This window comes from Macrosteles quadrilineatus, unplaced genomic scaffold (genome assembly GCF_028750875.1).
Source record: "Macrosteles quadrilineatus isolate MER2022 unplaced genomic scaffold, UCM_ALF_1.0 Scaffold_10__1_contigs__length_6754688, whole genome shotgun sequence".
Taxonomy (NCBI): Eukaryota; Metazoa; Arthropoda; class Insecta; order Hemiptera; family Cicadellidae; genus Macrosteles; species Macrosteles quadrilineatus.
Genome location: NW_026542603.1, coordinates 5,762,390 through 5,790,051, shown reverse-complemented (window position 1 = coordinate 5,790,051; position 27,662 = coordinate 5,762,390). Strand labels below are relative to the sequence as shown.

The 27,662-nt window shown below is 33.9% G+C and overlaps 1 protein-coding gene across 1 annotated transcript in view; it reads right to left on the bottom strand.

The window, feature by feature from the left end:
• The window catches only part of LOC129004653 (uncharacterized), a 276,975-nt gene that overhangs the window by 23,943 nt on the left and 225,370 nt on the right, over nt 1–27,662 (bottom strand). Inside the window, exons 31-34 of the mRNA XM_054433204.1 lie at nt 26,931–26,961; nt 22,619–23,082; nt 14,108–14,144; nt 3,745–4,169 (exon numbers count right to left, since the gene is read on the bottom strand). Coding sequence (XP_054289179.1) covers nt 3,745–4,169; nt 14,108–14,144; nt 22,619–23,082; nt 26,931–26,961 — 957 coding nt within the window. The remainder of the gene's footprint in view (nt 1–3,744; nt 4,170–14,107; nt 14,145–22,618; nt 23,083–26,930; nt 26,962–27,662) is intronic.

Below are 27,662 nucleotides of genomic sequence, written 5' to 3'. Positions count from 1 at the left end.
AAATCATAAATATTATCAAAGCCATGTTCAATGGTTTCCAGTGTCAGGTTTCGCAGCAGGGAAAGTTGACTGCAGCAATCCTAGTTAAAATAAGTGTTCGCCAGGGCTGCATCTTATCACCAATACTGTTCCTTTTGGCACTCGACTCAGTTATGAGGAAAGTAACAAATAATAGAAGGCGGGAAGTGCTGCAGTGGGGACTGAGGGAGTGGCTGGAGGACCTTGACTTTGCTGACGACTTTTGCTTGATTGCTCAGAGGTACACCGATATACAGGCGAAACTAAGTTCTCTACAAAGAGAGGCTGAAGAGGTGGGCCTTAAGATAAATGTGAATAAAACAAAGAAAATGGCCTGAAGATGTGCCCCAGCGGCATGAAACAGCTGTAGTTATCACTTACTACACAAGGATCGTTCGACGCAAAAGGTAAACTAAACCATTTTATATTGCAATTTTCGATCCAGAGGCTAACCCATCATGAAAAAAAAAAAGAAAATGAGGTTGGACTCCAGAGTAGCCTAAGCCTTAGAATTAAACGGGAAGGTGATTGAAGAGGTTGACTCTTTGCCAATAACTCAACAGCAAAGCACAGCAGACGGAGGAGCAAGGAAAGATGTCAGGAGCCGCATTGGGAGAGCTAATGCAACATTTATTTATCCAGCGTTACCCAATATGGTGAAATAAAAATGTTCCAATGAAAACCAAAATCCGCATCTTCAACACAAATGCCAAGTCTGTCCTTCTATATGCCAGTGAAACTTGGAAAATGGATCAGCGTAGTACTTCTCAGCTCCAGGTGTTTGTAAACAGGTGTCTCAGACGTATAATGAGAGTGTTCTGGCCAAACACTATTTCAAATGAACAGCTTTGGGAGGCAACGGGGCAAAAAAAGATCAGCTTGGACATCAGAAGACGGAAGTGGAGGTGGTTGGGTAACATTCTTCGGAAGACTGATGAATCAATTGATAAGAAGGCCCTGGAATGGAATCCCGAAGGGACGAGCAAGGGGGGAGACCCTGTGACACCTGGAGAAGAACAATAACGAAGGAAGCTTTGAATGTCGGGAAGACCTAGGGGCCGGCTGAGGGATCTGGTGCAGGACAGGGATGGATAGCGAGCTCTTCTCGATGCCCTATACTCCCGCTAAGGAGCGACAGGAAATAAGTCTGGTAAGTCAAATACAGTTATAGTAGGCCTACATTAAGCTGAAATACTGTAATAGGTTTGCTTCCAATCAGCCAATTAGGTTGCAACGAATTTCCAAAAATGGAACTAGCCAATACCGCAGATCTCATGGTTAAACCTAGATCTGATCTAGACCTAGATCTAGGGACTGATTTAATTTTTCGTTTTGAGGTCCCAAAAGAGACCTCAAATATATCAGTTTAACAAATGTGTAAACTTACGTATTATACCATTAAATTCCACAAACATCTCAAATTATGAAAATTTGAATTCTTTTTCTAATAATTTTGTACTTCTTTAAACAAGATAATTTAGCATACTAAATCATATTGGTAAGCGAATGATTACGGATAAAATACAAAATTTCATACATTAAATAGTTAATTTAAAATTCCTGTGCTATGTGAGGAGTAAAATAAACCTGAGATGTAATCTGCGTATTTTAGGATATATTTTGATCAAATTAATCTGTTGCATACCAAGCTCCCTAAAAAATGTCACTAAAACACACTTAATTACCTTCCCTATAGCAGCAAACGTAAGCACTTACTAAACCTAATGTTATCAATGTAATGATTTGAAACTGTTTTTCTTTGTCTCCACTAATTTGAGAGAACGACTGGGCGTAGAAACTCGGTAGAGGTGTCTTAAGAAAGGTCTTGGTGTGTAGATAAGCCCTCAAAAGAGAAAGAGGTCAATTACTTTTGGACTCTGCCCCAGTGGCCTTTAAAATTCCATTCCTATGTTGTTACTCTATGGACGATAAGAAACAGAGGTTTTGTCACAGCTTTAAGAGAACGGCTGCGCGTAGAAATTTGGTAGGGGTGTCTAAAGAAAGGTCTTTGTCTGTAGATGAGCCATCAAAAGAGAAACGAGGTAACATCTTGTACGAGGTACCGAGGTAACGAGGTCCCTTGGGGCTATGGCCTAGAGGCCTTTAAAGGCCCTTCCCCAGATGGATAAGCTTACAAAATGTTTTTATGACACAGCTGTTAATACTTAGTTCGTATTGTAAAGGTCACGACGTGATATAAACATTTTTTAAACCTGTAAAAGTGAAATGGTGACATTATTTTGTGGTTTTAAAATTGATTTTCCCCTGAATGATAAGTTTTTAATAAATTAAAACAGAAAAAAATTAAGATACGATTTAAATTTGATTGTTAAAAAATCTATGCTTTAATGCATTTAGAAAATGTAATAGGCCTAAAATTATGAACATATGAATATTAAAGGAATAGATAATTATTCCTTATAGGGCTTGCGTATATTTATTGTAGGGGTTTGGTACTCGCCTTTTTGGTCTAATTTCAATAATATGATTTATTATTACATAAAATAAACGCAAGAGCTTTCGTGAGATTATTAGCATACATGTTTTCTATAATCGGAATAGTATAGTTTTTTCGGGAGAAAATTGTGTCATAAAATAAAAACCATGCAAGTGTAAAGGAGTACGTTGAGGAAGTGAGCCATGTTCAAGTTCTATCGTTCAAGATCCATGGTTTTGGTAGAGGAGAGAAATTGTAATAGCAACTAAGTTTATTTTTATGATGCCAATTAGAAGTTTGTTTTTGTAGAGAAATCTGAGGTAGATGCTATGATCTTGACAGTTGATTTATAGTGATCTATTTCGACAATGGCTCACTGCTCTCGAATGTGATATTTGTAAAACACTGCACTTCAACTGTGAGGATATTTAGCACAAGAGTGATTGACCTTCCTTCCTGGTACAACCTTTTCAACAGAAGATGACTTGATACAAGGTTTAATCTCCTTGAAATCAGATCCCACCATTCTTTATACGGGAATTTACTACATAGGCCTACATAAGATTCGGAATACAGCTGCCTCCCGCTGATAAAAATTCAGTATTGCTTATGACCAAAAAGGGCGATTCACTGATACGGTCCAAATACCATCCAAATAAGATTTTAATAACTACACTATATCTAACGTAGTTTTATGAATTTGAGTGAAACCTCAAGATAACAATCGATTTCGACGGGTTTCATATATTAATAGTAAAATATAAATGTGGCATTCTAAAGGAAGCACTTTAGTGACAGTCCAACCAGGAAAATAAAGGTCCGCCTAGTCTACAGTGTTGCTGTGTAACTACTATACTTGGTTCTTAATATTATGTACATAATCAACAAATGTGTTATTATTATGTTATTATTAGTAATATGGCACGAATCTAAAAACATTTCTTGAGACGGTTTAAGGATTAATTCAGAATGAGTTTTAAATAGCCTGAGCCTGGGTACTAACCCAGATCATCATAGTTGTGTGAAGTTTGCATAGCCTCTGTTAACTTATCTTTCCTTTGGGATAGTGATGTATATTGCTAGTATGATTTATTGTGGCAAGATTATATGAAATTTATTGAACTCAAACAATTAATTTACAAATATAATATACAAGCAAAAGGGTTTGAATGCTCAATGTAAACTTATATTGACGAGATCAAATTGTACCCGTCACTTTAGGTGGAGTAACGTATAATCTTTTATCGTTTGTTTTTAAACCCATTATTGTACTATTGTAACTTACGTACCATGCTCCATAAATTATAATGAGGACTTTTTGACTTTTCCATGAACAAAATAACTTCAGTATCTGCAGTTGCACTTCCGTAGAACCAAGACTTTTGGCCAAGTTCTGGTGGGGTTGTGAAGTCCAGATCAAGAGACGCTCCGCTTCCATCACCTTTCTTTATCATAACATAACTCAAAACGATTTTAAATATATTTAAATCATCAAAACAGTTTAAGGCTTTTACTTTTGCCAAAATAAGTCCTTGCGTGGTTTTAATTATCCCGAAGAAAGTTGTAACTCCTCTTGATGATTTTGGATCACTAATTTTGTAGCATTCAAGGATGATGTATTGTATTACTGACGTTTTGGAATGTTTTTTAAAGTATCTTTTAACTTCAAATTTCTTTTCTTTAAAGCTTGAGTCGTCCTCAACTAATCTTTGATCTGAAAATTGGTTTTAGGTTGTTAATACAATAATTATAAATTAAAAGTCATTTCAGAACACAATTGCAAATAATTTTAAAATGCCTTATTAATGATAACCTTATGAATGAAAGAGTTTATAGGAAAAAAATTTTCTCTTTGCCTAAAGTAAACAACAAAATTGTTGGAGGTGAATGTAAATAAATAATACCCCCGCCGCAGCAAACCTGCAGACTAAGCGAATTTCCATTTGCCTGATTGGATTTACACTAAAATGCCTCCTTAAAAATATCACATTTATTCCTTATTTAAATAACATTAGTTTAACGAGTACTTAGGTTTGCTGCAACAGGGGGGGTAAAAAGGTGTTTTTGTAAAATGTTAATAGCTTAGTATGAAATGAATGCATTATCCAAATTTTATTAAAATATGATCATAAACAAGCAAACTAGAACAGTTTACTTATTCTCCATAAGAATAACATGGGAATTTTAAATTTACAGTTTTTTGGAATTTTCTCCGTAATCAATAGGCGCATAATAACGCTTCAATATACTAAATTATTTGTTTTTTAAGCTCTACAAAATGGTTTGGAAAGAAAATGCTAAATGTTAAGTTTTAAGGGTAAAAAATGGGAAAAACTAATTATTGCCTCATAAAACCCCCCATAAACCCCTGTTCCCATAGTCCGATCATGCTGGTTCGCGAACTTGTTCAAATAAACGTAGGTTTACACGTTTGTACCAAATTTCATCAAAATCGGATGATTTTTGCTCAAGTTATCGCGCTAACGGACACATATATAAATAAATATATATATATATATTTGAACGGATGGTGTTTTTGGTCTCTAGGGACCTCAAAACGAAAAAGTAAATCGGTCCCGGGTCCAGGTCTTACCATGAGTACTACGGTAATAGCTTATTCCCTATAGGGGAATTTCGCTAAAAAGAAGAAGGTAGCTTCTAATGTTATTATTATGGGACAAATTTAAAATTGTATTTTTAGGGTTTTATTGTTACTACCAAGCATCGATGTATATAACCTAACTGGATCGCGCTCGGCTGGTAAACGAAAACGGTCCGCCGCCGCCGCGCCGCTCCCCCCACCACAAGTGGGGAACCGCAGTGGGCCATAGCATTGAAGTAGCATTGTGACCGCCGACATATCGCACATTTTTACTTATTTATTATCACCAAAATGTTTTAACGAATTTCTCTTTTCGTGTATGGTACTGTATGTAATTATTTTTCATAGGTACATTCTTTAAATTATAATATTCCGACCCAGAACACATATTTTAAATTAAACTTTCTTGTAGTCTTGGATTTATAACACAGTTTTGATGGTATATGTATTGATATGGATTATTTTATTCTGTCATTTGGGTTGGATAGTACATCCGTTGACATTAAATCATATTATATAAAATTATTTTTTTACTCTTACAATATTAAGAAAAACTACAGTACTGTAAGACATTTCCTGGGTATAGTAGTTACGATGTAGAATAATCAAAGCTAATAAAACTAAACAACTGTCGTAGATATATTTACAAGTTAAATAATCTAATCAACAATACAGCTTTTACATATAACAATCATTTGCCATTGATAGACCTGGATACACAAAATAAGTTTATTTAGCTTCTGCCGAACGCCGAGGTTTGAAACATTACTTTTTAGGTTTTTTTAAATACTTTTGGCAATATACTTTTTAAAACAACATGCATATAATTTTAATGAGCGTAAGATCATGATTGTCTTCACTAAGACCTCTGTTTGATCCGTGGTCTCGGAACACATTGCTAGCAAACATCTTTGATGCCAAAGCCCAAAGCACATATGAATTCATTAGCTTGGAAGTCCTTAGTTACTCACACAGCCACCATTTTGTTTCTTTCACTTATAATTTTTTTTTCGTAAGAGTGGTTAAAGATACGAAATTGAAACTTTGCACAAACATTTATGACAACAATTCAAAGCTACAAAGAATTATTGAAAATATTTCAAATTCATAAAACAAAATGTCGGCTATTTACAATTTTCTTTCATAATTAACTCAAAATTAACCACTTTTTAGAAAAAAATTAATAAGTGAAAAACAAAATTGCGGTTGTGTGAGTAAATAAGGACTTCCGGACAAATTAAATATCATATATAGATCTGTTTCTTACTCAGGAGCAATGCCCCACAATATTGGTAGTGAGTTGGAGCTCCAGGACACCCTGTACATATTATAGGGAGCTATAATTCTAAAAATTGTCTTATAGCTTTTCATATATCTTCAGTTTGAATGAAGGAAGCCAAAGACTTCGTTTTGGTCTTGAAATAACTGTTAAATTACGGGTTTTCATATGAGACGTCAATCATTCAAATCAAACAAGATTAAGGTAATTTATAAGCCTCTAATGAAGGAATATTTGAATTTTTCCGAAATTTTACTACAATTAAAGATTAGTATCTCAAGTTATGATTGTGATACGTCATATGTTTAGGTCTAAAGACATTTGGTGAAATACCGGCTTTCATTTAAGCTATTAGTATTCAAATCGGACGAGTTTCAAGCAAATGCAAGGTGAACAACAAAAATAAAATGTATCTTTTATAAGGTCTTTCGATGATTAAAAATAAATAGCTTCAGTATTGTTCATGTATTTTATATGTTTCAAAATAGAAATAATCAATAAATTATGGGCCTTAATTTGAGATTTTAGCTATTCAAATCGGACAAGATTCTTTCTGAACTGTGAGCCTCCAAACAACGAAAATAAAAAATATTTCAGGTTTTGTTTCAACGATCCATAACTCCAGTTCTATTCCAGTTAGTTTATAACAATTGGTATCAAATTATTTATTAAAATTAGCTGTTTTCATTTGAGCAAATGAGCATTTAAATCCGATAGGTCAACATGTATCATTTAAACTCCGAAGTCAACGCACGAGTCATTCTTCGGCGCCGCGTGGGTATGGTGATACCCCACTTGTGGTGGGGGGAGCCTATTGAGCGCCGACTCGTTTTCAGCGCTGTACTCTCGTTGCAGGGCGCGATCCAGTTAGGTTATATACATCGATGCTACCAAGCGGAATCGTCTCTCCAATGGTGTCATAATTATTTGTGCAAAATAATTGAATGCTATTAGTGCAACGGTTCTTGAGTTTTCGCGACCCGATCACACAGACAATCTGACAAGCGGACCTTTGATCTCCTACTCCGCTATACATGATACATAGATTCGTTGGGTCGCAGGAATTCTATCCCCTGAGCTTTACCCCCTGGGTAAAGCTGACGTCACTATGACGTAGTAACCTGAGCGCTCTTAAGTTTGTTCGCGGGCGGAATTTTACCCCCGCGGATTTGGAAGTCTAATGAACATAAACTGAGCGTGATTAATTATATTAGCAATAAAAACCGGAATTTTACCCCCTGTCTAAATAGCAAGCGTTTAGACAAATGTGAATGTACGGCCTGGATTTTTACCCCCGAATTTTTACCCCCGGATTTGTAACCCCTGGATTTTTACGCCTGGATTTTTATTCCCCGGAATTTTACCACCGAGTCAGATGAAGAAATTATTGAGAATGAATAATTTTCTTCTTTCAGTTTCAATTTATATTTTATTATTAGGTAGCCTTATCTTAATTTATTTGTAATCTCAACTAGTATTTTGATATTCGGGATTTGGGTTTGGGGTCAACTGTTGGCCAATATCATACGAAGGGAGTATGTTTTATATATGTTAATAAGTATGTATAACAAATTGAGTACTGTATCTCATTTAAGTGATAAATGGGCGAACTTTTCTTAAACGATTTATTATAGGCTTACCACTGTGGAAAAACAATTTATTTCGTTTCTGTTGTTCAATAACTCATGCATTTTGTTTCTTTAGGCACAAACAATGAGCTATATTATTTCATGGTTTGTACTGAGAAAGGTAATCGAAATACCTGTTGTAAAATGTAGTTGTAGGCATTCAGTACAAAGTATTCAACCAATTGTCGTGTTGACTACTGCAATGAAACCCATTTGTTTGTATATACATATTAACCAACAGTTCCAAAAATCTAATCCCGAAACTCGAATATCAAAATCTATATATATATATATATTATCTATATATCTATACTTATTTAATACGCAAGCAGGATTTTTGTGACAATTACTCCTCCGAAACTACTGAACCGATTGTCATGTTTTTGGTGTCATTGGAAAGAGCGTAGCGTGAAGTTGTGCAGGAAACTTTCTTTTTAGGGAAATAATGAGAGAGTGAGGCCCTGGAGCCCTATAAAGTTTCGTATTTCTCCATAAGATTAACATTGGAAATAAAAATTTTTATGAAACTCCAGCTGTTGTCAGAAATCAAAAGTGAGAAGAAGAGCATAGGTTAATCCTAAACAGTCAATAAGTTTGCTAATATAGTATTATAACAGTTTGCTACAAATATTTACTTAGCAATTGCTCGAATTCGAGCAACAGGGACACTAGTACTTATTTAATACGCAAGCAGGAATTTTGTGACAATTACTCCTCCAAAACTACTGAACCGATTGACATGTTTTTGGTGTCATTGGAAAGAGCGTAACGCGAAGTTGTGCAGGAAACTTTCTTTTTAGGGAAATAATTAGAGAGTGGGCCCTTTAAAGTTTCGTATTTCTCCATAAGATTAACATGGGAAACAAAAGTTGTTTTGAAACTCCAGCTGTTGTCAGAAATTAAATATTGATAATTGGTCTCCATGGAAGCATGAGAAAATTCACAATGTTTACTTTTGCTTTGACATTTAAATGTAAACAACCAGAACTGTCAAATGCCTATTTCACAATTTTAGACAGCTGATAAAAAAAAATAAAACAACTATGTGGTAGGTTTATTTAATCTTAAACTATATGATAGATTATTATAAATCTATTTCAATAATTATGAAACAAATGTTTCCCGTTGCGAAGCAAAAATTAATAGTGAGAAGAAAAATATATGTTGTAAACAGTCAATGTGTAAATTATCGAAGTTGTATTAAAAATGTGTATAGTTTTGGATGTTGGTTTGTGTTTAATGATATAAGTTAGTTATTAAATTTTTATTTTAAGTTTTAAGGATTTGGCATATGACTAAGCCTATGATAAATAACACCATTTCAGATTTCTGCCAGTTATTACCTAACTTTGTCCAGTAGAGTTTAAAGTAGCTTACACCTTATTGTCTACGAATTGGCTAGATAACTTAGGTACGGTACTTAATAAAAGCTGACAGCCTTTTTTTACGTCGACCTTAAATTGTAAGCTTACCTTTTCCCGTCCATGGGCAGTTTGATTGTTAAAAATTCACCCTTTAAAATGGAAAAGGACTGTTATGTAAATTGTAAGTCCATTGGTTGATAATCTTTTAGTTGGCTCTTTTGCTTTTTTAAAATCATTGGAAATTATGACCGTTATAAGTTTTCAACCAAGTAATTTGTTTGTAAATAACTCCTGTACTTCTTTGCAATTGCTCGATTTCGAGCAAGATGTACACTAGTATCTATACTTATTTAATACGCAAGCAGGTTTTTTGTGACAATTACTCCTCCGAAACTACTGAACCGATTGACATGTTTTTGGTGTCATTGGAAAGAGGGTAACGTGAAGTTGTGCAGGAAACTTTCTTTTTAGGGAAATAATGAGATATTGAGGCCCTGGAGCCCTTTAAAGTTTCGTATTTCTCCATAAGGATAACATGGGAGATAATTTTTATTTCCAGAAACATATGTTTGCTACTTGAAAATAGTCAAAGTCTACTACATAATAATTGCTGTGTATTATAACTCTTAATGTATACCTACTACATTTCAATCAAGGATTGTGTAGCCTACCTTAAAGTTTACCCATAATGGATCTTAATACTTTATTTTAATGCTGGGAATAGTAAAATTTAGTGGAGAACAAGTTACCATGATTTAGAAAACTTTACTATAATAATTTATGTATTTAAATCACAAATCTTTGACATTATTAATTCATTTGAAACTAAACAGCTGATCGACAAATCAAACAAATCACCTACTTCATGTGAATAATGTTATTACACATAGTTTTTTTAACCATTCTTTTTTACTTGTGGGTGTATTTTGAGTTTGCAGTTATGAAAGCACCAAGCCAAGTAACTTTTATCTAATTTTCTTTATAAACTAACAGTATTATTGAATTACTACATGAACTTGACAAGTCAGGTAATTAATTGTCAGTATACCAAGGGGAAGAAGATTGGGTCCTTAAAAACAGACGAAGGCGGAGACACCTATCTAGAAAATCCAACTGAGTTTTTAAATATAGAGGTCAGTGGATGGCCAAGAAACAGATTAGACTAATAAAAGGGGGCAGTGGTTTTATTGATGAGGAATATTAATATATCAAAAAGGGCACAAGGCTTCATGTGATCAGAATCAATGGTTAACAACTTAATAGAATGTAAAGTCTTAACTGGAACAAGTGAGTGGGGACATATTTTGATTTCGAGGATAAAGATTTACCCGTCTGAAACAAACTTACCTTTCAAAATGGAAAGATGCTAATTTCTGTTACCTTTGGCATTTGCAGCGCTGTTCTTACCCAGACCAATTGAGTCATGAGCAACTATATTATATGTTGTTTTAAGTAAGGCTACATCTTTTAATAGGATACGCATATTTGTTACGGAAAACTCTGACCAGGGTAATCTTCCTGAAGGTAACTTTAAGGCTAAAATCGTAGTATTCATGGAAGTGATTTTGTGATAAAGATATTGTTTTTTAGTGTTTATTTTTAAAAGTGTGTTTTCTTCAAGCAGCATTTTTATGACCCTCAAAATATGCTACATAGGCCTATTGGTTTGATATGATAAAATTTTTTGTTAAATGTGTTTTAAAAATCTTTAAAAAATAACTACCCTATAACCTTGCTCGCTGCCTATAACATACTTGAACCTGAACACTTATTAATTTACTAAATGTAATACACATACAGCTAGAAAATGGCTGAACTGCTTCCCTTCCAAGGCTTCATTATTACTGCATTTAATTTTCGACGTCGAGTCAATATATAATGCGATGAATTTGTTTTCTAAATTCATATGTCATTTTGCGGGGCATTGAACCGCACAGGTCCACTAGTACTTATTTAATACGCAAGCAGGTTTTTTGTGACAATTACTCCTCCGAAACTACTGAACCAATTGACATGTTTTTAGTGTCACTGGAAAGAGCGTAACGTGAAGTTGTGCAGGAAACTTTTTTTTCTAAGGAAATAATTAGAGAGTGAGGCCCTGGGGCCCTTTAAAGTTTCGTATTTATCCATAAGATTAACATGGAAAACAAAATTTGTTATGGAACTCCAGCTGTTGTCAGAAATTAAGAGTGAAATATTTATTGATGGTATCTATGGTAACAAAGAACAAACCCACAAAATAAAAAAATGTAAACAAACAGAACTAACTGTCAAATTAATTTTGATTTCAACACAGCTGGTTCAAACATATTAAATACTGCATGATTATTAGAACAGGAACGGTAGGGATCATAAACAATTATCAAATATGTCACTCGCCCGAATCATTTTTGTCTATGCCCGAATGTTAACATTTAACATTGATTAAATGGAACTGTCAAACTATATGTTAATGCCATTAGTATGGAATTCTTTCAACATCATTTGTTGATCGAGTTAGTTTCAATATTTTTGAACTGCTGTAATAATATTTTACAGGAAATAATTGTTAGATAAATTCATGGTATAAGTAATTCAGATTCTTCAATCTTTGCTGTTATTAAAATTGTGTTTCCGCAGCAAACCTTCAGACTAAGCGAATTTCCATTTACCTGGCTTAACTAATACTAGGGTTGCTTTCAGAGAGGTAAAAGCCAGTTGAGCGGAACAAACGTGATTTGAGATTAAATATCGATTTCGATGCGGTTCGATATATCGCTTATTAAATTCTGATTTCTAACATTGGCTGTTTCTAATCAGCTGGCAACACATATAGGTTCCCAAGAAAGTAGTCACCGGTCCGTATCCCTCCGCTCCTTGTTTATGCTCCGCGTATTGAGAAAGTAGTTCCGTATATTTTCTCGATTTGCAGTGAATTCCGCGCCTTAAAAAAATGTTTTAACGGTATTTTCTGGTTTATTAAGATCATAGGAATGGCTTAAAAACGTTTAAAAGAAAAGTCTAGAAGGTTCAGAAATACCTTATGGGTATCTTGTTTACATTTTTCTTGTAAACAAAAAACCTGTCATGGCTACTTTAGTCCCATAAGCCTAATGTTAAAAATTGGAAATTTTAAGTTCGTTTTAAATTGCATTAGCAATATCTAATTGAAATTTGTTTCTTTAAAAACCATCTCACTATTAGTCTAAGTAATTTTGTTAAGTTTTACTAAAATGCGTTCAGCCGTTATTGAGTGATGTTTCTCTATTTGTTGCATTGAAGTTGATCCCAAAGAGCTTCGCTCGCTCCGCTCAACAAAGGTTAATTATTCCCTTAAAATGGTCATTTTTTTCCTATCTAAATAATATTAAGTTAGTTTTAATATGAGGACTAAGGTTTGCTGCTACAGGGAAGGTAGGTGTGATTTTGTTGAAATGTTGATAGCTAAGTATGATTGTTATTGCTTTGCAAATCCTGTAATACTTTACAATTGCTCGAATTCGAGCAACATGTACACTAGTTAATATTAAAAACATGTTTGATTAGTTAGGGTTACAGATAAATTAAGATAGGCTACTTAATAATACAACGTTTACTATTAAATTAAAACTGAAAAAAAAAAGAAAATATATCTGGCCATGGGGTAAAAGTCCGGGGGTAAAATTCCGGCCCGTACACTCTAGGTTTTTATAATTTGATGCGTTCTGATTAAATTCACAACCGTAAAAATATGCGTTTAGTTTCACCTTTAATCCATCAAACTGATGTTGTGCAACTCGAAAGTTCGCGGCCGGAATTTTACCACCTGGTTTGTGACATCAGTTTTGCCCAGGGGTAAAATTCCAGGGGGATAAAAATCCGCTACAGCGATTCGGTCACTTAGTTCACTCATCTATCAACAGATAAACTTTTATTTAACTAAAATGTGAGTTAAGTAAACGAGAACTCCAATCTATGAATCTTAGTACTATTAGTTTTAATCTAATAGAGAAGATTTATACTTCTATACAATTTACTGAGGCGATGGGATGGTAGAAAATGAGTGATATGAATTCGAACGGACCAATCACAGAGACTCTTTGTTGACCTCTGGGCGAGCTGGTCTAGTGGGAGAGTGTGGATCTTCGGAGACTCAGGTCTCAGGTTCAAATCCCGCCAATCACCAATCGACTTTATACATATGGTAATGCCGCAACCCTCTAGAACTACCCTGAGAAGATGTGAAATAGTTCTGGGCTAGAACCTAGCGTTTTTGGATGTGAAGGTGGACATGAAAAATAAATCTACCACCAATATTCCCACTTTAGTGTAGCAAGAATCCCTAATAGTGTAGCATATTGTTGGAAAGCTTATAAAATGACGCAGTTTTTAACATATTCCAACACTTTCTTGTATACAGGGTGTGAAAAATGCAATAGACCATTGTTTTTTTTAAATTATTATCAAACATCTTAATTTTTATCTTTGAATCAATTTACAATGGAGTTTTTACAACTGACCCTCCGTCATTTTTCTATTATTCTTGTTCAAAATTTAATGTAGAACACGAAAATTACATTATCTACTCAAATTATTTTTTAAAACATGAAATAATTTTTTGGGAAGCTAATTTGACTTGGAACATTTGATAAGCATCATCACACTTCATTTACTTTGTACTTACAACCAAAAAATTATGTCACTGAATACCAATCAACCTGTATAGATAGCAGTAATGAGCTGATGGAGTAATTCATAAAAAAGTTATTAGTCTCTATTTATAAGTTTGAATCTTAATGAAACCAGTAGGTCTGAACTTACCCTTGAATGAAGGGTTTTTAACCATCAAGACCCCTTCCTGAAAAAAAACATATAGCATTGTATGAGAGATACGGTAGGTCACGCAGTGAAGGTCTTTAAATAAACCTACCTGAGTAGGCATACAACCTTGTGCAGTATCACGTGTCTTCTCCTGCTCGCTTGATGTACGTGTGTGACCATGGTCGTAAAACTGTATATAAATATGTGTTTCGTGAACTGTGTTAATATGTTTTGTAAATTGTTACAACCACTTCTGTGGGCAATGTTGAGACCTGTGACAGCGACTGAAGATGCAAACGCGTCTCGCAGGAGATAAGAATTTTGGACACCTTAGGCTACCAAAAAGGTAAAATAATTGATTTTAAATAAACATTGTTCATCGGTGTTTTACTGTTATACGAGTATGTTAGTAAACAAACTAAACCCAGAGAAAGGTTTTACTTATGATTGACTTAAGAACAGGTATAGCATAACAATATTGAAATTATCAAGGTTAGAACCATTACTGTACATTGTAATGTTCAGTATGGGCATTAGTCAGTATTTATACATTTAATTACGTTAGCCGATTCTTTGCGTCACAATTGCGGAAAGTCGTAGAACGATGAAAAAGATCTCAAATTAAAGGCCCCTATCCCGTGATGGTGAGAAAAATAGTGAAATTCCAAAACTTTTAACACAAAATAAGATATAAGGTAAAATCTTCACAATAAGAATAACATTCTAAATGTTGGCAGGTGATTTTTGTTTACTTCAATACTGCTGATCGTGATTTAGCAGTAAGCCAGTACGCAATATTAACATTTGAAACACATATTTGCCAGTCAATTCTGCAACGCACTGTATACCATAACACCAGGGATATCATTACCTATAATTGAGGCTTATTAAATTATGACTTAGAATGTTGAAATCTATTATTTTACTGTTACTATTTGCGTATTTGTATATTTTTATGTAAGTTAGTTAAGAGTATGGTAAGTAGTAGAATCATGTGATATGGCTCAAACCAAAGTAATTGGACTTAGAATGGCTGAAAAATAATGAAGTTTCAAGCATTTTAACGGAAAATTTAATAAAGAGTAAAATAGTTTTAATAATTTACCCGATTAAAACACTTAAACTTTGTTTTTTATTTTAAAACATATGTTCGCGAAGTTAACAACAGTTATTTGTGTAACTAGTGAGCAAAGTGCAGCAAAAGCCTTTTGCACTCGTGTTACACATTATATTTTTCCTACAGTCACTATAAAGCATATAAATAATTAGTCTTTCAAACACTATACAGCACGTTTTTAGGTTCAGCTGCAACACAAATATAGTTTGTCCAATGTCCCGTGCGCCCTGGAGGATTAGAGCGACCCTACTCACACACTCACACACTCGCACGTCCCGGCCTACCTGCCGCTAGTGGGTTTTCTATGAATCACCAACTAGCCCTTGTGCTACAGCATCACATTTTTAAAACTGGTAATTTTTCTTACAAAATGAGTCCAAACACGGTACAATTATGACAACTCTAAGTGGTTTTAGGGCCAGTAGGTTTAAAAATAATAATTTCGACTATTTATAAATGGTTGTAGAGAATTTATTGAACGCAAAAAAGTAAAAATAAAAAAATAATAAAATCAAACTAACATTAGCAAATTTACATAGCAACGTTAAATAGCGTACATATTTTATACAATTTACATTCATAAGCCGATACGGAAGAAAATTAAAATTACACTAGATTACAGATCGCGCAAACTGAAGTAAAAAATATTAGTAACATGATTAAACTAACAGGAGCATATTAACATAGCAATTTTACATCCCTTAAAAGTGATTTAAATTCCAGATTCCGCTTCTCCGCTAAGTGTGGCTCATAAACCCACGACGAATGCCGGGGATTCAACCCTGCGTGTTTCCAAACTCCTTCCTTATATTATAACTAGCTGTGTGCCCGTTCTACGCACGGGGATCTTATAGTAGTCAGTTGAAACCTTCTTATATTAAGATTAAGAACAGCAATTAGTTTGCATATTTGCAGATATGCTGGCAAAACTATTATATATAAACCTTCGCAAATACAGTATCTGACAGTTCAAGCCAAAATAAATGCTTCGCAATTAAATGTCACCCGGATCGTGTTGGTCCATATGTCCAATGATTAAACTAAAAAATGTTTTATAGATCCATGAAGCGTAGCCCTAAAGTAGGCCTATAATTGAAAGTTACTTTTCCACATCGGTTAACTTAAACGTATTTGCAGTACTACCTCAACCTCACCATTTAACACTTTATTCCGGTTGACATTTTCAGTATCAAAGGTGCTCTTGTCCATTCCGTGAAACACAGAGAAATAAGGACATTAATGCGTTACCAACATACAACAAAACAACACAATACAACAATCCAACAAAGGCCACGAACTATTGATACATAAACAATATAAAGGCGTAAACAATGCATGATGGTTTGCCCAACAAATGTTTTACTCAAATAGGTTATCATTTTCTTAGCATACCGGGTAAGCTAAGATTTGGAATTTCTCGTAAAAAGTTATAGCGTAAACTTATCAGTGTCAGTTTGAAAAAAAAGCAACCTTACCCAAACAACTTTTTGTTATTTAATAGATTACGCATTCTCTAAACAATGATTAGTATATCTATTAACATTAGAAGGAAATTTGACGAAAATCACACAATGTGGGGTTTTGGTCATTTGTAATTTTATTTTTTAAGTAGGTAGGCCATGTATTCTATGGAAAAGTACCGGTATCAAGGATCGTTGTCAAAAAGGTTGTTATGAATAAATATGTAGGCTTACGTACCCAAGATATGAGCTATGGGCCTATTGGCTGTATGGTCCAGCGATTGCATCACACGGTGAGTAGAAACAGAAAGTGACACATTGGAAAAGCGAGTTTAGCACTTCCTCTGTTAAACCTCTGTTACAATCACCCACTGCAGTTGTGATTTTTTACTTTACACTTTACACAACCGCCATTGAAGCGCCGTCAATGAGTGGAAACCTTTTTTGTAAGCTATTGGCGACGACCATTTCAGTGTCACAGCCCTATACAACACTGATTCAAGGTCTTCTTTCTGGTTGTCAAAACTCAAGAAACATTTTATACTCAAAGAATTTCTGGTTCCGATTTGGACGATGTCTAGTTATTTAATTTCATTTACGGTTACACTATTAGACTATATTATTGCACTTGCGATTAATTAAATCCGTTATGTAAGAAAAACGTTTTTAATCTCACTTGGTTGGGATTTGCTTTCAAAACGTGATTCGAAATAGTTGCGGTATTTGTAAACACCATTTGTAAACATGTCATTGACAGCTAGAAAAAATAATCTTGATCCGGACAGCTGTTCGTTATTTCATAGACGATTATGTGATAAAAATTGGACGAAAATTTGACAAAAATCGCACAAAACTGCATTTTTGAACGTCCGTAATTTTATTTACAAAGTAGTGAGGCTATATTTAAATCACTAAAGACACTCTCGCCAATCCAGTGAATACATTAAAATGACTTGGATCTTGATATGTACTCTGGTTTTCACGGAGAAGATTGCGTAAAATGCAATCTTGAGTGTTACAGACAAAGGGACAGACAGACAGACAGACAGACAGACAGAAATTGAGATAAGACTCGTTTCTGCTTCTTTAATGTATAAAACGTAAAAATAACCTAAAAGTATATAATTCTGAGCAATGTACAGACAAAACTCTAATTTTATTTATATAGATAACTCTGTTTTATGTTACACAGATTAATTTGTTTATAGTTTGTCCTTACCTTTTTAAACTAATATTTCTACCTTGTTTCCATACCTAATTTATTACTAGTTATGGGACTACAGCGTATTTGCAAACAGTGTTTAGTCATCTCTAGAATAATTAATTGAAAACTGTTTCCATGTCATTGATCTAACTGCTGTTATTTAATTTAGGACAAATTGGATGAAATTTAAAGTTATAAAAATGTGATGTTGTAGCACTTGGGCTAGCAAGCGATTCATAGAAAACCCATTAGCGGCGGGTCGACCGGACCGTGCGAGTGAGTGTGGCTGCGCGTGTGTGAGTAAAGGCCTATTTTGCTTGGAGCGATTGCAGCGATAGTCGCTTGGCGATAATCGCTCCGCGATAGTAGCCGGGCACTGCTCTGACGGAGTTTGCGTTGTCCTGTTTTGCTTGGAGCGACCATCGCAAGAGTCGCCAGCTACAGTCGCGGACCACTGCCCCGAGGACCAGTCTGAGCGATAATCGCGCCGCGACTGATGCGCAGCGACTGTGCGCAGAACCTCAAAACAGTGCAGTTCACTCAGTAGGCAGATAATAGATGTTAAAATTGACCATAATTTACTTTTTTGTTCACAGTAATTCTTTTATTCATGTGCTGTTACGATTTTACTGTTTTGATTATATTTTCTTACACATTCATTTCATTTTCTACATTAAATTTTTAGAAGAAACAGGCGACTCTTTATTTCTAGCAAACTTTGCAATGTCATTGCTCAAATGGTTGTGTTTAAATTTGTTAAGGTAATCCACGTCTATTCAAATTTAAATATAAAATGCTTGACTGTTCCAAGTTGTTATGTGTTATTTACGTAGTGTGGGCGATAATACTGTGTCAGATTTTGTATGAATACATTTTTTTTTATATTTAGACTCCAGGTTTTATTTTCTGACATTCATGTACTCTTCATCAAAATACAACGATAAACGTATTCTTTCAATGTTAATGGATGTTAATAATTACGTGATGTTAAAGTATTCTAAAGCCTCGGTGTTAGTGTACAAACTCTCAACGAGTAGTGCTCCGACAGCGCAAGGCATCAAAGGTACGAATTCACGGCCCAAACGAGTTAACATATCACTTTTTTTTATTCCAACATACAGATACATTTTTCCCAAAAACAAAGAGCTATTTTTAAATTTTTTTTAATTTTTTAAATAATTTATAAAAAATAAAAAATAAATTTTTTTAATTTTTTAATTTTAAATAGCTAGTGATTATTATCTTATTTTTCCACACCTGAATGCAAATTTTGGTGAGAATCGCATTACCCATTCTCCCTGTGAACTGGTACCAAAGATTAAAAATTTACTACTTTCAAGCTCCATATCTCGCTTAATATTCAAAATAAAACATTTTTTCTTATATATTTGTATCTCTAATTTTTAGTACAATTAAACAATAACAAAAAATCAGACATGAAAATTTGCGACCAAACACCCTTAAGTGTTGCCAACCTATTTCCAAGCGTACACGGATTACGTGCACAATAGAACCACGCTGTTTTGTGTTGTTTCGTTGGAATCCTGATGTGCGCCAAAGTATAAACCGTACGACAAAGTATAAACCGTACGATAAAGTATAAATATGCAGCAATTAGCAGCTTTCTGTACTATAAACAGTACAAGGAAGCCAACTTTGTCGGGCGACTGTAGGAAAAATTATTTTACTTTTTTTACATTACTTCACATTTAAAGGTTATTGTTGTGTTGAAGGAATGTTAAACAAAATAACCACACTGACTAAATAATCAACGATTCAAAATTAAATGGAACCCGTCTGCTTTGTTTTTATTTCAAAAGATATGTTGACGATGAATTCTAAACCTTTTTGTAACATTTAACTTGACGCTTATTGTAGTGTTTAATCAATTTTTTGAAGTGGAATAACCGTAATGGCTACTCTAAGAAAATAACCTGGGAATAAAGATGAAATAGGTTCGTACAGGCAATAATGTTTTACTAAGTAATTAATATGACACGTTCCAATGGGCGGAAAAATAATACTGTCTGGAGGAGAGTATAATCAGGCGAGGAACTGCTTGTTGTTCTAAGGGAAAAGGTTTGAAATAATATAGCCTAGCATGAATAGTATAGATTGCAAAGGGAGCATCTATATATAACAGTAAACCTAGAGTTAGTTTCCATTTCTTTAAACTAACCAAAAATATGCATGTCAATGCTGATGAAAAGTAATTTCATGATTTGTTTCGATGACTGGGTAATGGAACCCCCACCAGTGACAAAATATTTAAGCCAATCAAACAAAATTATAACTAAAAATAGGCTTTACATTCCTCATACCAGCTTAAATGATGTAACTACGTTGGCTACGGCCGGCATTACGCCAGTCGGCACCTTGCTCGGAACGGGAACATGTCAACCGGTTGCATTTAGTACGACAGGCTGATATTTTTTGTGAAATGTGTAAATTTAATTCGTATTGCTCTTGAGTGTTATGTGTTTTAACATAGATAAAACAGGGACTATGTATTATGTATGGTTTTAACTTCAACGACGCTACTTCAGCCGAGATTTCGTTGTCTGACGATGGCATTGTAATGCCAAAACAGCCGTAACCAACGTAGTTACATCATTTGAGCAGGATTGACGGATAAAGCCTATGTTTAGTTACGATACAGATCAAAGGCCAAAACATGGATTTTAATTCCAAATAATAATGTATCCATTAAATAAAAAATGTATACTATTCACAATTACTTACAAAAAAAAAAAAAAAATGCGGACGAACAAGCAAATGAATAATTCAGTGTGGTCTTTACTGTGAATCCGATAAACGTTTAAATATGCCTATTTTGATAGAATATGTAAATGCAATCGCATTTTTAGGAGGAATACCACCACATTTAAACCAAGTGTAGTTTCTATTTTCATGTTGATCAGAAACAAATCCAGGATTAAATTTGGACAATAGGATACCTTTTCATTAATTTTGTTAAACCTTTACAAAAGGAGTTAACCGAGAACTACTGAACTGTAAGCTTATCTCAACACCCCTTTTTACTATGCCCTTTCAAATTTCACCAAGATGGTTTCCAAAATTCCTTACAGGGAAGCTTTTTTTGTTATCGTTTAAAACAAGACTAAAACTATCCAGTATTTATTCACAAAGAATTATATGTTTGCTGCCTTCAACACTTAAGACTTTGAATAGTTAAACCTCTGAAACAAATTATTTATTGATTGAAAATAACATTAACAAAGCAAGCAAAGAGACTGTTTTCACACAAAAGATAAGGTGTACAGTATTCATCCTAACACATACATAATTTGATACTGAGCTTGTCAAATATTACAATATTTGTTTAACATTTGAGCTTTTTAGGGACTTATGTTCCTAAAAGCCAATAGTGCAAATTTAATGTCATATAGGTGTTAATATAATTTAGTGTGATCAATGTATTTTCCTAGTCAAAAAGGTAAACTTACCTGCTAAACCTGGTAAACTTATCTGATGAATAGCTATTGGAAAGTATAAGTGTCACTTTCGATGGCAAGCATTGACTAGTAACAAGGACTAAGAGTATTTTGAAGCCATCTAATACTTTTTTACAAAGTGTGATTAAGTAACTATCCGTCTGTAAAGCTTGTTTGATGTAACGAACATATCAGAGTACTAAGTATGGCTTATGAATTTATAGTCTTTTTAACATAATCCAAAGAGGTGAATATGGAGTTCCATAACTATTTTACAAAAAGTACTCAAATTATGTTGAATTTAAAATGGTCGTGGTTCGAAAACAAACATGGCTCTGAATCAGCTCTACATAGTTAGGTAAAGTTTTTGACCTTTCTTTGAAGGATTTCTTAATAATGCATGTATTATTTTAAAGTCTACAAGAAGGACCTGAAATAGTTATTTGTGTAACTAGTGTGCAAAGTGGCACTTTGCTGCACACGAGAGAAATGTTTACGCACGAGCTTCCTAACTAAAGCTGTAACTGTATTGTAGGAAAGAAAGAAATCGTTATTTGTGCAACTAGTGAGAAAAGTGAGCAATTGACTCACTCGAGAGAAATCCTTACTTACGAGCCGTAGGCGAGTGAGGAATGGTTTCTCGAGTGAGGCAATTGTACTTTGAACTCGAGTTGCACATTATACTTTTCCTACAGTTACCATAAAACAAATAAATTGGTGAAGAAACATAACCTATTTTTACACAGAAGTGTACTTTTAATATAACATTTAATGTGAAGTGAAAAATACAACAGTACAACAGCTGACCAGCTGATTCACAGCCAGTACTGCCAACGTATTTCGCGCGCATACGACGTTGCCTGCATGTTACGCGCTCACTATTTCGTGCCTTCACGTTGCAAATCTGGAGTGAGACAAAGTAATTAGAGTGAGACAATGTTAACATTGTTTTACTGATGAGCCAATTGGTCACTTTGCTTTCTCAAATCAGTGAGAGAACATGTACATTGTTAGGTAACTGTAGGAAAATTATATTTGTAAAATAATACTATATTATTCTTAATAGTAAAATATGAATAAAGTTTGTTGGAACCTATCAAAAATTTAAACAAAAAATAAATTTTTAAATGGTTATTCCTCACATTTTTACTCTAAATATTATAGCTCTAGAATAAATTAAATTGTCAAAATACCGTTATAATTTTCTATGCAATGTAATATCCTAAGATTCTAGGTCATTTTGCAATATTAAGGTACTTAATGTTATTGTCGTACCTTGATTGATTCAAACCCTCCTGGGTTGGCAGCATATTTCAAGAATACCTGGTTCGATTTCGGACACTTCTCTACACAAATATCGTACTGGCACCACTTGACAGTGTCAACTCTACTTCTAAAAGACAAAATGTTCTTTGACCCGTCTTTGAATGTGAACATGTACACTTTTTCGTGTAAAGGGCGATTAGATTCAGGAGCGCAGTCGAAATCATTGAATGCTGCTAAAAATACAATGTTATCCTCAAAAGGCAGTTTTTCACGGTATCGATTTTTGGCATTACTTTTTTTCCGTTCTGCTATCGTCAATATGTATTTGGCGTCGATATCATTTCTACGATAACATTGAAGTATAAACGTTTGTAGTTCTTCCTCCTTTTCTTTCCTGACATCAACTGAGTATGTAGATACAAGGGTTTTACTAATTGTTTCTACGTTTAAAGAGATTGTAATTATGTTGGCCCCTGGAAATATATTCGTAAATGAATTATTAGTTTCTAAAAATAAAAGTGCTTAGTCGCTTTACTACTATCAGTGATACAGTAATAATATCGGCACCATCAGTCTTACAGTACTTCTACCATTGATGCAGTCCTGCTATCCGTGAAACAGTACTACCGACAGTGATAAAGTACTTCTATCAACGATGCAGTACTGCTATGAGTGAAATAGTAATACCATCGGTGATAAAATACTACTATCAGTGATACTGTAATACTATTGGTGATACAGTAATACCATTAGATAAACAGTACTACTATCAGTGAAACAGTAATACCATCGGTGATAAAATACTACTATCAGTGATACTGTAAAACTATTGGTGATCCAGTATTACCATCAGTGATACAATACTACTATCAGTGATACCGTAATACTATTGGCGATACAGCAATACCATCAGATATACAGTACTACTATCAGTGAAACAGTAATACCATAAGTGATAATGTACTACTATCAGTGATAAAGTACTCCTATCAACGATGCAGTACTGCTATGAGTGAAACAGTACTACCGACAGTGATAAAGTACTTCTATCTACGATGCAGTACTGCTATGAGTGAAACAGTACTACCGACAGTGATAAAGTACTTCTATCTACGATGCAGTACTGCTATGAGTGAAACAGTACTACCGACAGTGATAAAGTAATTCTATCTACGATGCAGTACTGCTATGAGTGAAACAGTACTACCGACAGTGATCAAGTACTTCTATCTACGATGCAGTACTGCTATGAGTGAAACAGTACTACCGACAGTGATAAAGTACTTCGATCTACGATGCAGTACTGCTATGAGTGAAACAGCACTACCGACAGTGATAAAGTACTTCTATCTACGATGCAGTACTGCTATGAGTGAAACAGTACTACCGACAGTGATAAAGTACTTCGATCTACGATGGAGTACTGCTATGAGTGAAACAGTACTACCGACAGTGATAAAGTACTTCTATCTACGATGATGGTACTTCTAATACCATCGGTGATAAAATACTACTATCAGTGATACTATAATACTATTGGTGATACAGTAATACCATCAGTGATACAATACTACTATCAGTGATACCGTAATGCTATTGGCGATACAGCAATACCATCAGATATACAGTACTACTATCAGTGAAACAGTAATACCAAAAGTAATAATGTACTACTATAAGTGATAAAGTAATCCTATCAGAGATACAGTACTACTATCAATGACACATTTCTCATATCTACGCACAGGCCCCTGCCTATGTAGACCTTTTCCTTATCATTTGACAAGGTATTTTTTCCCCTTTTTGCCTTTTAGACAAAGTATACTTTTATAATATTTTTTTTTTAAGTTAATGATTTTATAATTATTATGTAAATACCACTCTATCTATAATATTAAAACGTAACAGGGGTTTTTTATTTCAAGATTCTGAATCAACCACTCCACGGATTTTCATGATTTTTGTGTTGAAAGAAAGATAATTTTGAGAACTAGGGAATGTCGAAGCCATATTTTTAGTTTAGGGTCTCAGTTATTTAGAAATTAACGTTTAATTTTTGAAAAGTCTAGCAGCCGACGCTAAGAACTAAACTAGCTTTTGGTATAATATAATTTGCTTAACATAACAGCTGTAAACATTCAGCGTTTGTAACACAAATTCAGAAATTGGATCAAATTAAAAGACATACTTAGGGTTGACTTATTTATACTATGTGTAATGCTAATCATGACGTCCAATCCGATAAGAGGATGACGGATTATTTAAATAGGTATACATAGTAAAATACTAGGATGTTCAAATAACTTTTTTAAGTAATATTTGTAATCTTCGGATTGTTTTAGTGCAATATAATTTGTTTTAACTAACAGCTGGTTAATTATAAAAATTCCCTATAGAATTATGAGGTTATTTATTCTAATTTTGTCATTGATTAAACGGAGCGAGCGAAGCTCTTATACTACACTCCTGCTTTTGTTTTACAAATACTCCTCCTGAACGGCTAAAGCGATCTGCACGAAATTTAACATAGTCATAGTAACCAACCATGGGAAGGTATAAATCTGAAATGGTACAAATCAGACTTTAAGACTTTTCCCTACATGAATGCAAACTTTTAGAAATTTAACATGGGTCTTATGGGTTAATTGGTTGCCATGACATTATTTGCGACTCAACACTAAAAAGTAAACAAGAGCCTCGACATATGTTAGTCAACAAATCTACCACATTATAAATACAGTACAAAAGAAAAAAATCTGATGAAAACTAAAGAGCATATTAGTCTATTGCATGTAATACGAATTGATTAAGAATCAGTTCTATATTCAGTGAATAAATTCATGCCGTTCGTATTTAATTTTATAATCGTTCTGTTCTTTTTAACAACAATGAATAGTCAACTAATTAGACGTGGTCAATAAAAAACACGACAAAATAATTATACTAACAAATTCACACCACCCTTGATTTGCAAGTATATTTGTAGATAATGTACTGTAGCTAAAAATACAAAATAACTTTACGAAATGAAATCACAACCACTTGGTTTACAGGTAAGGTTTAAGACTAAACTAAATGGTATAACTTAGACAATAAAATCCCAAAGGATTGTCGTATTGATAGGCCTACATTTTATTGCACAAAAGGGAAATTTTGAAAGAAGTCGACTTGACTTCAAATAGTATTTCTTACTTTTAACCGCTAAAGTAAAACCAGACCTAAGTTATAGGCCTATACTTAAACGAATTGATAATTTTAAGAATCGATTAGCATATCTCAATTATCCGCTGTTAGGAAATGATTGCAAAAAAAGTTAATGTATTTGTAAAAAATGCATTCTTATCCCAAAATAAAATTATAAATGGCTCAGATAAAAAAAAGCTATTTAGATACGTTAAGTGAAAATCAAATTCTAACAAAATCAGAAGCAAACTGTTAAGTTTTCCAAGGAGATTCGAACCCAGGACCTCACGATCGTAAGGCGGGTACTTTAACCACTACACCACCAACGCTGTTTAACCATATAAGAAGTAATATTTATTCTATGGTTTAACTGACGGCGTCGACACGATATTTCTGTTCCGCAATCCCAGTAATTGGCGCGGCAACCAACGATGCTTATACTTAAACATATGTTAAAACTATTTCTACGATCCCAGTAGCTGACCCCAACCCTTCACAACAATAATACTGGTAAACAGTTATTGAGGTAATTGAATTGGTGAGTTTTATGAATGTTCAATGCAAATAAGTCTTCTGAACGAATGATTCTTTTTTTAATAATGAAGAAAGAAGACAATGAAGAAAAATAGAGCAAAGCAAATTCTACATACAAGAGGTAATACACTACACTCCTGATTTTGTTTTACAAATACTCCTCCTAAAAGGCTGAAGCGATCTGCACCAAATTCAGCAAAATTATAGTAGCCAACCATGGAAAGGTATAAATCTGAAATAATACAAATCGGACCACAGGGGTTTTCTCTACCTGAATTTAAACTTTTGGAAATCATGGGCCTTATAGGTTAATTGGTTGCCAAGACGTTATTTGCAAGATAACATTAAAATAGTAAACAAGAGACGCAACATATGTGAATCATCTAAATAGCACAATACACATACCGTACAGAGAAAAAGGGAAGAACAATCTAAATTAATAATATTAATATTAATATCTAAATTATATCTAATTAATAATTATAATTGTAGCATAAAACATTTAAAATTAGGGATACTTCCCTGCCCCACCCTGTATATGGTAATATATAGTTTGCAAAACTACAATTTCGCATGTATGAAGTATCCAGTTTTCGGAACTTACGTGAAACGCTGGGACACTCTGCTTGATCACCCTGAAAATGTTATAGTTTGAATTAAATTGGTAATGGACATATAATAAAAGAAAACAATTCGTATTTAGTTAATACTCTGTAACGTTATTTGAAACATTTGGTATTCCATTATTATTTTAAAACTGAAAGAAATTGCACGTGCATAATTTTAAGTTAAGCTTAGTGACTTTTAGCTTAGTTCTTCTTTAACTTAGGCAGCGCCACCAGCGTTGCTATGCTGAGTGCAAGGAAACGCTGGTGGCGCTGCCTACGAATTGACAGGCAAAGCTCTCTCAAAACACTTGCTTTTTACCATGCGGTTGGCATTCTGGATTATAGTAGTATGTTTTCTGTGCTTTCAGCCACCAATTAACGTATTTAAAACAGCTAAAACCATCATAAATGGCGAAAAAAATCATTTTTAGCCCCTAGGGAGTAAAGATTAGCTCTTGTTACTCATTTGTAAATTTCAATTGTAAGCAGAATTGCATGTATCGAAAGTATGTTTCGATTGTATAATCGATTGTAGTTAACTGTTGCCTTAGTGTAAATAGTTTGACATATCGATAGTATAATGTACAATAACACAATCGTAATAGACAAATCTATTGAATCACTTTTTAAACAGATGCGTGTTACCGATACAGTACAACTACAATTGCAAACTAATTAGAAGTAGTTTTGCTAAAATAAATGAAAACTATTTAAGTTTTTTAACACAG